General features: G+C 55.1%; 1 protein-coding gene across 1 annotated transcript in view; it reads left to right on the forward strand.

Annotated features, from left to right (window-relative positions):
- The first annotated feature begins 1,571 nt into the window (after positions 1 to 1,571).
- LRRC75A (leucine rich repeat containing 75A) overlaps positions 1,572 to 12,000 on the forward strand; it is a 43,199-nt gene continuing 32,770 nt past the window's right edge. Inside the window, exon 1 of the mRNA XM_084822893.1 lies at positions 1,572 to 2,077. Within this exon, the coding sequence (XP_084679019.1) occupies positions 1,793 to 2,077 (285 nt within the window). The 5' untranslated portion in view covers positions 1,572 to 1,792. The remainder of the gene's footprint in view (positions 2,078 to 12,000) is intronic.

Here is a 12,000-nt window from a genome sequence, read left to right on the forward strand (position 1 = left end):
TGTACAGCTTTTCAGAAGTAGATGTATGGTCAGCTGGGGATGATAGAGAGCCAGAGCACCCACTCCATGCCGGGTTTTGGGATTGCTGGGTGAGAGTTGGGCCTCCTCCCTCCCTTGTCCCTGGTTGGCCTACTGCAGGCCTCGGCTGTCTCCTTGTGAAGAATGAGCAACTAGCTGACCCGAAGGAAAAGTAAAAACGCCAGCGCCCTTTTTGTGGGAGAGCCAAGTGGCTAGTGTCAAGAATGGGTTAACAGAGTAAGAATATTGCTGGCCATTGGAGCAGTGAGGTTGACGGGTTCGGGCCACTTTTCAGCCTGGCAGCTCAAGGCCAGGGGCTGCTTCGCCTAACAGCCATGCCTGGTGGGAAGATGCGACCTCCTTGGGAGGGTGCAGTGGGGGGCCTGGCCTGGATCGGGTGCTCCAAATCTGCCTGGAGTTGCTAGGGCCAGACAACAGAGCGCCCAGGAGGGGGCGGGGGCCCGCCCTGGCCCTGGCAGTACGAGGGTGTGCTGCTGGTCGATGGCTATCCTGGGGGGCCCACCCTTTGGTATGCATAGGTAGACGAGCGAGCGAGCTGCATTGTTTTGCTCTTGGGAGTGTGCGCCTTGAGGTTTGGCGTTTCTGGCTTTGCTTAGAGGTTTGTACCTATTTGACTTGCTTGTAATTTCCTGTACAACCTACCACCTCTCCCTTATTCTTTCCTCTTTGCCCTTTCCCTTTTTAAAATAAACTTTTACCAAGCCTTTAGTTGGTGTGGTCTACCCGAATAACTTCAGTGCTGAATACAGTGCCTACTGGCCTGGGTGGGAGCTGCTGGGTTACTGTGGGGGAATGTGGCCAAGGGAGGCCTGTCCCTCCTTGCAGGGTCGTTCGGGTGAAACCAGCAAGCCTTCACAGCTGGAGCCCTTGCAACCACCGGAGGAGCGCCGGGGCCGTCGCGGTGGCTCGGCTGCCACGTTCTCCTTAGGCAAAGGATGCCCCTTTCGCCCCCGAGGAGCTTCGAGAAGGCTGCTGCGCGCGGCGGCGGCCTCCGCTGGGGCGGGAGGGCGGCGCGCGCCGGGCCAGGGGAGCGCGGCTCGAGGCACCCCGCGCAGGGCGCCGCCGGGGCTCTCGCAGCGCCCTCCCCGCGCAGCCAGCCCGGCCGGCGGGGCTGTGCTCGCAGCCGCCGCACTCGTCCGACTGCCCGGCGGGGAGCCTCCCGCTGGCCCCCGCCAGCTCCGGAGGCAGCCCCGAGCTGCGCGGGCCGGCGGAGGAGGCTCCGGCCGGGCGCCCTCCCCTCGCTCGTTTCGCGCCCGGGCGGGCGCGCGCTCTGCACGTGCTCAGGGAGGCGCTCGTCACGTGCGCCCGGGCGGGCGGGGGGGCCGGCTGGCCGGCCCGCCCCCTCGGCAGGCGGAGCGAGAGGAGGAGGGCCAGGGCCGGGCGGCCCCGCCCAGCCAGCGCCCGAGGCGGAGCGCGGCGGCGGAGGAGGGAGCCGGCGCGCCCGGCCCCCGCTCTCCTCGGGCCCGCCCCTGCCGCGCCGCCGCCGCGCCGGGACGTGCAACAGTTTCCCTGAAGTTGTGCCCGCCGCTCCCGGGAGGCCGCCGGGCGAACGGCGGGAGGCCGGGCCGGGCCGGGCCGCCGCGGCGCGCCGGGCGGGAGATGCGCGCGGGAGCCGCCGCCGCCGCCGGCTGGGCGCCGCAGCGTCTGCTCCGTGGCCGGCGGCTGCCCCGGGCGGCGGCGGCGCCCCCTCCGCGTGGCCCGCAGCCGGGGGCGCGCGTCTGAAGGGCGGCGGCGGCCGGCTGCCTGCTCCGCCATGGGCGCCAAGCAGACCAAGGGCTGCCCGCTGCCCGGCTCCGGCGGCGGCGGCGGCAACAGCCCCCGCGGCCCCTTGGCCGCCCCGCGCCGGAGGACGCCGCCTTCCCGGGAGCGCGGAGACTTCCTGGCGTCCCTCGTGGCGCGCTCGAGCGAAAAGTTCGGCAGAGGCGGCGGCAGCCTCCCCCCGTACCACCGCCGGATCGGCCTGATCCAGGACATGCTGGGCATGGCCAGGCAAGGCAGGCAGGAGGAGGCGACCGCCTTGCTGAAGCACCTGCGCCAGGTGAGCGCGGCGGCGGGCGGGGCGGCGAGGGCGGCGCCGGCCCACGGCGAGCCCGAGCGTCGTCCGCGCCGGCCTGCGGCGAGGGAGGCCGCCGGGGCTGCCCGCTGGGCGGCAGCTGCGGGGAGCCGCGGAGCAGCGGCTCCTCGGGCCTCTCCGGGGCAGGGGCGGCAGCAGCGGCAGCGCCTCCCTCTCCTCGCCTGGGCTGCTGCGACCCGCGGGCCGGCCGGCTGCTCGGCTGCCCGCCCGCCCGCCGGCCAGGGGCTTCTCCCAGGTCCCCCGCGCACGGGCGAGCTGCCGAAGCCCGCAGCCGACACTCGCCTGCGGCTCGGGCCACGGAGGCTCCGGGACGCCTTGTGCGGGCAGGGCGGTTGGCCCACGTCCCGGAGACTCGGCCGCTGTGGCTTCTCGTGGCCGGCAACTTGCTGCTTCTGTCGAGCGGGGCAACGCCGGCCCTCGTCGGACGGCCCCTGGGAAACCCAGCTCTGGGCGGGGGGAGGGTTACCAAGCCCATGGGCCCCCCAGCCCACCCTCAGTCCTTGGCGGGCTTAGCCACAGACGCCAGCCTCCGCCCCCCAACTCTTCTTCTTGGGCAGCCTTAGCCCCCACCCTGCCAAGGGGCCCCTGGAGCAGCCCACCGCCTGGTCTTAGACCTGCCTTGGACGGTGGCCCTGGAAGCCTGGCTGGAGCGACCTCTGCCCGGCCTTTCCTGCAGGTGAGGGACAGGCCCTGCCGAGCGGACGGGGGATGCTTGACCTCAGTCCTCATCATTTCTGGCCAACATGGGGTTTGTAGTCCAACCTATCTGGAGGGTGCCAGATTGGGGAAGGCTGTTCTCGTTCGTGTTTGCTGCCTGCTTTGAAGAATTAAACAGCCGAGAGACATTATAAAAAGCCTGCGCGATTCCAAAGGGGGTTAAATGCAGCCTCAAGCCAGTAGGCAAGAGCGTCTGGTTGCAAGGCCCTTCAAAGAGGCGCACAAGGCTGTGTGCCAGGAACTCGGGTCCTCCATCACTGCTTTACAGCCAGGTGTTTCTGCTGTGGGAGATGCCATCCTGTACTTCATATGGGCTCAAAGTCTGCCTCAGCCACGTTGGATGCTGAAGAGGAGATTCTCTAACAAGCCCCCATCTCCTCTCCATTGCTGGGCTTGGGGGCCCCAGAGGGAGTTGTCTGGGAGATTTTTCCTTTCTGCTACTAGAGGAAAAATGATGAATGAAGCCCCTCATCAAATGGGCAGTTTGCTTAAAGCCAGGACATGAAATGTTGGTAGGCAGAAGGCAGTTGGAGCCACTGGTGCAGGATGCAGCTCTTGTTGGACTGAAGGATTGGGTCGGTCAGGTCCTGCAGTCATGTGCCTCACCAACCCTATCCTGATGTAGAATCTCTTGGGCCCTTCCTCCTTGCTGCTCTACTCACAGAGGCTGGGCGAGGTGCCTGCAGTTCTCATAAGTGAGTTTCCAGTCTGCGGATCCATAACAACAACCCGAGAGGGGTTTGAGTGGGAAGGGGGCTTGAGGGCAGCCGCTCTGGATGGAGGGCTATATTCCAACATGGAGTGATAAATCTGTTACTCTTTAAGGTGCCAAAAGACTTCTGTTGGTTGTAGGAATGATTCTAAAGGAATAGTTTGGCCTAAATAACTCAGTGGGACTCTGAGCCAGTTCTGCCACTAAACTTTTATTTTTTTGGCCTTTATTTGACTTCTCCAATCTTTGTTACATGAAAAGAGCAACAAGGACCGTGCTGGATATAATTAACTTCATTCTGTAGCTGGCAGGGCAGTTGTGGGGGGCGGGATCAGTCTCACCATGGAATGTGTTCAGGCTTTTCTTCTCTCCCGTTCTGGATGTGTTGAATCCTAGTACACAAATTGTGCTCAGTTGCTGGGATTGCCCAGTCACTGTATGAATGAAGTCTACTCCAAGTAGGACCAACGTCGGATACAACTGTGGCCTGGCCCGGGGGTGGGGGGTGGCAGGTGGACAGAATCTTCTGCTGTGCTTGCTCAGGCGCCTGCCTGCCTGTGCGTGCGTGCGTGCGTGCGTGCGTGTGTGTTTTGCAGTGGTGTGAAGGCCAGCAAACGCATCTTAGCGTGGTGCATGATGGCTCTCTATAGTAATTGACTTACATTGGCTAAGAATTAATTAAAGGAAGCAAGGGAGTCTGGATTGGCCTAGTGAACCCTGTGGAGAACTTGGCAGCCTTCCTTCCTGGAGGAAGAAAGGCAGGAGCACCTCCAGCTTTGTACACACAGTGCAAGGAGCTGCACAGGAACACAGCATGTTTTACGTTGCCAGCTAAACCCCTGAGGCTCCCCGCCCCCCCAGGATTCTGGGAATGGAGGGTACTGAGAAATCTTGGTTTGACCTCCCACTAAACTATGGTTCCCAGCTTCCCCGGAGAGAGGGAATTGCTCCTCACTCAGTTCCTCGCTTCTGTCATGTCCTTATGCCTTGAGGTGAGCAGCTGGGCCCTGGCTGTGCAGGGAGTGCTATTGAAAGGATGTGCTCTGGACTGGTGGGAACCTCCAATAGCGGACAGTATCAGGCTCCTTGGGAGGACCTTGTGCCTTATTTCTCACTTGTTTTGTTTTGTATGGGTTTCTATTCCATCCTCCCAGGGCAGTCTCCAAAACACACACAAACACACCAAGAACATCACAAAAACAATGAAACACTGAAAGAGTAGGATTAAAAACTCAGTAGATGTTTAAACGCCTGGGCAAATTAAAAGGCCTCCTGGTGCCAAAGGGACATCAGAGAAAGCACCAGTTTTGGAGGGGGGAGTGTCTCAAAGACAGGGTGCCGCCACCATGAAGACCCTTTCCCCCAGTTGCTCTCCACCTCCCTTCTGATGGACTGCTAACGATTGCAGGCCTGGGCAGCCTGGCATTCCCTGAGGTGCACTGGTCCCAACCTGTGTAGGACCTTCTCCCACAAGCACCTGTGATGGCGGTGGGAGGGTGTGTGTGCTGGCCAAGGCTTTTCAGGCTACTGACCAAGACGTGGATTGGATTGTCCTTGTCCAAGCATTCATTGCCTTAACTCTTTTAGTCTATGGCTAGTTTTGTTGTATTTATCTATGAATAAGAACACATTTCCCAATCCAGCCTGTAGTTTCCTCAAGAGCCCCCCTTTGAAGACTGGGGTTGGGCTTTCCACTGTCCAGTATACTGATCTGGGGAGAGGTCACATCCCAGCATGAGGAATGTGGCTGTTTCTCCTTTTGAGCTCAAGAGTGACTTCCGTTGTTAATTCTGTTTGGAGCAGAACTTGTGAACTTATAGTTCATGTACTGATGCTACTCCTGTGATGTTCCCACTTCTTGGAATCTGCTGCAGATCTCTTAGTGTTACTAGTCTAAGCCTGTGACAGGAAATTGCTCCTCAGGTGCTGGATTCTGCAGAAACATTTCCCCTGTTTTCCAAGCGCCATCCTGGGCATGCAAAATCTAGTGTTGGGACTAATGCTTGAGTACTTCTTAAGTTGTTTAGAAACAACTTTCTTGGGGGGCGGGGAGGGAACCCACCTTTCAGACGTCCTTTCGGTCTCCAAGTACTCAGCAGCAGGCTAACTCCACTCACAGTTGCCTCTCCCATGACCAACATGCCCCCCACCTATTGCTGGGACAAGAGGCTAGAAAGCTCTTCCCCGATCCCCTTCTGGGGCTGGCCATGGAGCCGCTGTGGCTGGTTTCTGAATTTGCTGGCCTTTGCTGGCTGCTTGACACCCACGGTTGGCGAGGGTCTGTCATTTACTGCAGGCTGTTTCATACTTGCTGCGATTGCATTATATCATTACTGATTACAGCGTATTAGTTGGGGCTGTTTCCCAGCATCATGTTACAAATATGAGTTCAACATAACTTGGCCCTAAAAAGTCTCATAATGCCGTTGTTGGTGATACAGACAGGTTCCTGCTGGCTCGGGGTTTGGCAACTCTCTGAGGTGTGTGTGTTCCAGAGTAGCATTTTCCCATCAGTCTGATTTGGAGGAGGCCCTGAAGCCTTGTAAGCAGGGTTAGCAATATCTCCCACATCTTCTGGCACTGGCAGGAATTCTAGGTTCCAGTGTGGCACTAGTTGGATTGAGCTTCTCCACCGGTGCCTCCTGGTCTAAGGGGAGACTGGTGTCTGGGGATGCTATAGTGGAACGGGCAGTGTTCTCTTGAGAGCAGTGGGAAGGACCCCCTCCCCCTTCTCTAGGTGTGTCTGGGCATGGTAGCTCTTTTTGGATTTTGCTCTCATGCTGGCAGGCAAGGGTTAAAAAGGCCCAGCACAACGCTGGTGTGTTGGGTGGGTCCGGTTGCATTTGAAAGCTCTGCCTGCCACTTTACAATCTCTCTTCCTCCTCTTTGCCAAGAAATGAAAAGCAATTTGGTAATAAGATGAGTTTATTGATCACAGACAGTGTCAAAAAATAAACAATAAAGAAGTGGGGAAGGGCATCTTATTGGCTCTTTCCCATTTAGTGTTCTCCAGGGACACAGTGAAAGAAGAGGCAGGTGGGCCCAACATCTCTCGTGATGCTTGTCTGCGGATGCTGGCAATGTCATTTCGCTTTATACATCCGTGAGCCGAGGGAGGGGGGAAAGGAACGGAGGGTTCCTCTGGCTTGCCTGTTGCTGGGCGGACTCATTCCAGTCCTCCCCAATCCATCTTGGCTGAACTGATGTGAAATTGGCACCATTTGGGAGCCCTTCAGAGGCAGTGAGGGAAGGGAGAAAGCCAAAGGCAGAACTGTGAAAGCCTCAATAAATGACAGGAGTGGGGATTCTGAGGTGATGCAGATAGCAGGGGCCTGCTCCTGGCCCAGGGAGTCTGCTGGTGGGAGAAAAAGAGGGTTTCAGCAGTGAGGCTGAGCAGCAAAGGCCGCCGCTGAGGGAGGGCCAGGGGCCGTGTACTCAGGCTGGGATTGCGGGGAAGATTCAGCAGAGGCCATGGCTCCCCGCTGCACAGCACCTGCACAGGCGGAAGCAACAGCCATATGGCGCTGGCCTCTGGGCTGGCCAAGCACTTTTTGAATGCCAGAGTGGCTCACAGTAACATGCAGAACAAATATAACGACATCAAAAGGCTACAGCTAAACTGTGGTTTGGACTGCAAGATTCTAAGGGGGCCTTGGACCACGTGTAGAGTGACTTCCCTTGTTGAGTCCAGGGCGGGGGGGGGGGGGGGGCTCCTGGTAGAAACTGTGCATTGGCACTGCAGTTTCCAGAGCTCATTGGCACACAACGCAACCAGCATTGTGCGTATTCCAAATGGCGAGTGTTAGCTCCATGTTGACAAAGAGTCTGCTGATTTCTACCTGTACAGACACCTTCCAGTTACAAAGCAGCCTTGTCTGGCTGAGCAGAAATGCCCTGGGTGGGTGGGGCAGGCAGTCTGATGTGTCCGAGGCTGCTTTTTCAGCTGTTCCCTCCCCCATGTTCCTGAAACCACCCAATGAAAGATGAGCCCCTGCATGGTTTTGTATGTAAGGACCTTCTCTTGGCAAGGTATCTGTGGGAACGTGGCACTTATCCTTGCAGAAAAAAATGGAACATCTGGTTTCTTCACACAAGGTGCTCCTGCTTAGTTGTAAATGACAGATGTCAGCTGGGGCTGCATCCCTCCAACATGGTACAGGCTTTGTCTAAGAAGCTCTTTCTTTTAATCCCAGATTAGTTATTCATGTCAGGCATTTATAAGCTGCATGCTCTGCTGCACTCAAAGCAGCCTGCAGCAAGCATCTGAAAAACAGCAGATGTGTAGGGTGGGCTGTGTGTATTTGGTGGTCAGGAAATGGCACTCTGCTCATACTCAGATGCTCTCTTTGTCACATGTGTTCCAGCTCTCTGGAGCATGCTTCAAATTCAGACTTGAGGGTGCTGGGCCGGGTGCTGAAGGAATAGGACGCAGCTCCAGGGGCCTTTGTGGGTGCAGGTGAACCTGAGAGAGCTGTTTTGGGAGCAACCGCTCCTTGGAGAGCTGTTTTGGCTCTGGGGCATGGAAGAGGTCTCACAAGGAGACTGATTAAACGTGCAGCCCCCCAGCAGTCTTATAGAATCCTGTAGTTCACTGCTCTGGAAGGTTTTCCAGAGTCTGGTGAGGCTGCCTTGGGATGTCTTTCAATGGCTGGGATCAACTAAGGTGTGGAGCTTTGAGTAGTGCCTCATTTTAAGTTGACATTAACATAACCTGCTATCTTGGTCAAGGGCAAAGAAAGCCACAGAGGAGGGACCATTGTGACAGACCAGCTGTGGTAACTGCGACCTGACAACAGACAGGCGACTGTTTCTATCTAAAGGAGACTTACTTTTGTTTACCACAAATGTTGTGGTAAAATTGCGGTCCGTGGGGTCTTCTGCTCACTGATAGTGTGTCATAGCAAAACTGGTACCGCCTGGGGCTTGAGGGGCTTTTCCGGTGTTGGGCAAGGGGGGAGCCCTCCCAGCCCTGCACTGAGCGCACGCCAAGCCAGAGGAGGGCAGGGTGGCTGCTGTGGGACATGCAGCGGAGGGCAGCAGCTGGATCGCGTCAGCCATTAAGGAGCTCCAGATGTTCTGCTTCAGGTCAAGACAGAGGGCCTGGGAACCTGTACGCAATAACTGGGCTTCCAGGGAATAATCTTAGCCTGTGTGAAAGATGGTTCGGAGGCTGCAGCACCTGCGGAACGGGAGGCCATAGCGCTTCAAGGAAGCTCAGCGAATGGGCCGCGTTGCCTTCACTCATGCTGCTGGGAAAAGAATGTTTGCAATGTCAGACTGGGAGGGTGGCTGTGGGAGGCTTCTGCTCAGAGCAGCCATGTGGGTTTGCATTTCCTTCACGTTTGCATGCCTGGTTTATCTCCCCCCGCCCCCCCCGGCACCCTAGCTGCTTCCTTATGTTTTTCCATCTTCTCCTTCACAGGGACTTTTGGACCCTTTTTAGATTTTGCTAAAGCTTCCAATTGTGCAAGGAGTATTCCCCCCCCCACTTCCACATCTCTTGAGAATGGGCGATCTCTATTTGAGGTGTGTATGTGTTTTGCTGCAGGGTCTTTGGTGTTAACGTGCAGCCATTCCTCTTGTCCAGTTGCTCCTAGTTTTAGGAGTGTGTGCGTGTGCGTGTAGGGGTAGATGCAGGCAAAGACCTGGCTCACTTCCTTCAATCAGCACATATGCTGAATGTGATATAGGGCAGAGCCTTCCCTATGCCCTTCCCACTCCCCTGATGCTGGGGTGGGTGATGCGCCTTTTGCCAGTGGCTTCTCCCCTCCTACCCACCAGTGCAGCCTATAAATCTGCTGCCTCTGGCAGACCCAGCTCAAGCTCTGCCTTGGCTCTGAGCCTGGCTCTAGCCTGCTGGCTGATGGCCTCACCTGTGCCAAACTGAAAGCTGCTCTTGTGGCAAATACAACTCGCTGGCTCCTTTTGGGCCCTTTGCCGCTGCACAGCAAGCAGGCCGGGATGCTCTTTCCCAAAGCCATCCCACCTCCCTGCTGCTCAGCAGCATGTGACCTGCTTCTGGGAGGTTGATGTTCAGCCGGAAACAGCTGGCCCTGGCCTGCTTCCACATGGCTGATGCCACACGGTGTGTGGCTTGGCCATTCTTCTTGGTTCCACCTCCCCATCAGATGAAAAAGGCTGTATTTGGTGGACAGCCTACCTGACACAAGCAGTCTTTGTACAGTCATGCTGAACTTCACATTTTAGGGAGCCTGGTGGAAATGTCATCTACAGCCCTGACATATTTTTTTCATGAAGGAGGGTGGCCGTTTGGTTATCCCAGCCATTAAGACTTTTGTGAGGAAAGTAGTTGCCTGTGCCTTGTATGTGCCAGAATCTGGGTGTAGCTGAGTTGACCTCTTAGGATGTCATTTAGAATCAGAATCATTTCTTAATAATGCCTTTGTGTAATAATGCCTCAGGGACCCCTGCTGCAATTCACAATGTCCTCCCATCTATTAAGGCTCATAGATGAAAAGTGCTCCTAATGCACTATTTGAGGCTGGGGGGCTTCCTGATGGAGATCTCCTAGTGCTACCAATCAAATGATATCGTGTAACTATTATGTTTTTCCCTCCTTAAGAGATTTTCTTCTGGTAAGAAAAGACACCAAAGAAGCAGTGGGAAAACACAGCAGGGCTACAAATGGAAGATGTTGTCTGGACCCCCGGTAAATTCTGTGAACAAGGCAGGGCAACTGCACCATAAAAGTTTTGTCTGGAAGCACCCTGGGTCATATGCCTACATCCAGCTTGCCTAAACTACTTTGTTTGAGCAACCAGCACTACGTAGCTGGGGTAATAAATGTGGAACTGTTTTCCCTCATAATGATCTCTCTCTGGGAGCTTTTGGGACACTTGATGTGACAGCACAGAAGAAGCTGTTTAAGGGTGATTTGGGGAAATTATCTGGAACTCTTGTTGGGTCAGTGTTGTTGTGACTGTAGTGGATTGAGCGTGCCTGTGATCTAGTCTTTTGATTATTTGTGGCTGCCTGCAAACAGACCGAGGCAGGCCCCTTTTGTGTTCTCAGTTCTTCTAGAAGTGGCAGAAAACTGGTCCTGAATCCTGTGTCTTTCTAGCCAAAGACGGCAGAAAAGACACAGCTGTGACCCAGACCCTAAGGCGGATCGCTTCTTCCGTCTTTGAGGGTGACTTTGGCAAGGCTGTGCATTCAGACCGTGCTGTCTGCCCTTCTTAATGGCAGACTGTCAGACGATCTTCCTTTGTGCAGCATGTTCGTAACTGGCCGGAGGAGGGTACATGTCCTTGTACTTTATTACAACTCTTGGCTTCGATTTCTTTCAAAGTTGTTGGAACCCTGAATCTGTTTTGAGTTTTCACATTATTTAAAGATTTGCTTCCTGTTATCAGGGCAGCATAAACTTTGTCATTGGCAGAGATTATGTATCTGCTGTGGCAGCATACCAGATTTGACTTAAATTGACAATTGCCATTCCTTGTGTGCTAGTTATCACCTGATTTAAGTGTATTACTTTAAACTCGCTGGCAGATGCCTTCTGCTTCTTCCATTTTTATGGTGAAATGGCTCTGCGCTTTGAGCATTTTGTAACATAGAGCCTTCATTCTTCTTCATTCATATTGTGACTTTAAATCAGGGTTGAGCAGCTTGTAGCCCTCCAGATGTTTTTGTCTACAACTCCCCTCACCCCTCACCAATAGCTATGCTGGGTAGGACTGATGGGAGTTGTAGCCCAAAACATCTGGAGGCCCACAACTTGCCCACCCATGCTGTAAATGATAAACGTGACTTCAAATAGCTTTGTGGCCTCCTTGCACCAGCTCAGACACATGGTGTAAAATTGAAGGCAGAGATTCTGCCTTCCTAGGCACCTAGGCCTATTTTAGCAAAAAATTCAGTAGCTCCTTCCTGAACCATGAAGGGGGTTCAGGAAGGAGGAGGATGTAAACTACTTTCATGCATCTCTTGAGTTAAGGCTAACCAAAAAACAACTTGCCCTAATTAGGTGAAATTATCACCTCTGTCTTCTGCTATATGAAATAGTTAATTGACTAATCACTTAAAAGCAAGACATTTCCTTAAGAGCAAAAGCAGCAGCAGCAAACACTCCATTGCTGCCCCACAGCAGCACGTTCACTGGCTGACATTCTTCGGAGGGGCCATTTATGGTGGGGGGGGGGTGAAGAGAGAGGCCCTGTGCTTCACGCCACATGTTGTTCCCCAGGAGCACTCCAAATTTCTCTTGTTCACATGACGAGTGTTTCTACAAATAACTAGAGGGGCTTGAAGCAAAATCCCTTTGCTTCAAAAGAGAAAGGTGGTGGAGGTGAGCTCCGTTAATAACCGTGCTATTGTTAACGAGGTAAAAAACTACAAGTGTTACTTTTTTAATGCAAGAAGGATGATTTTTGAACCCTAGCAAGAATCTCTCCATGTCCTCCCCCCCAGTGTGAAATGGTGCCCCTGAGGATCCTAG

The sequence above is a fragment of the Heloderma suspectum genome, chromosome 16, assembly GCF_057233095.1.
Source record: "Heloderma suspectum isolate Gila_16-S chromosome 16, 16-S_ref, whole genome shotgun sequence".
NCBI classification, from domain to species: domain Eukaryota; kingdom Metazoa; phylum Chordata; class Lepidosauria; order Squamata; family Helodermatidae; genus Heloderma; species Heloderma suspectum.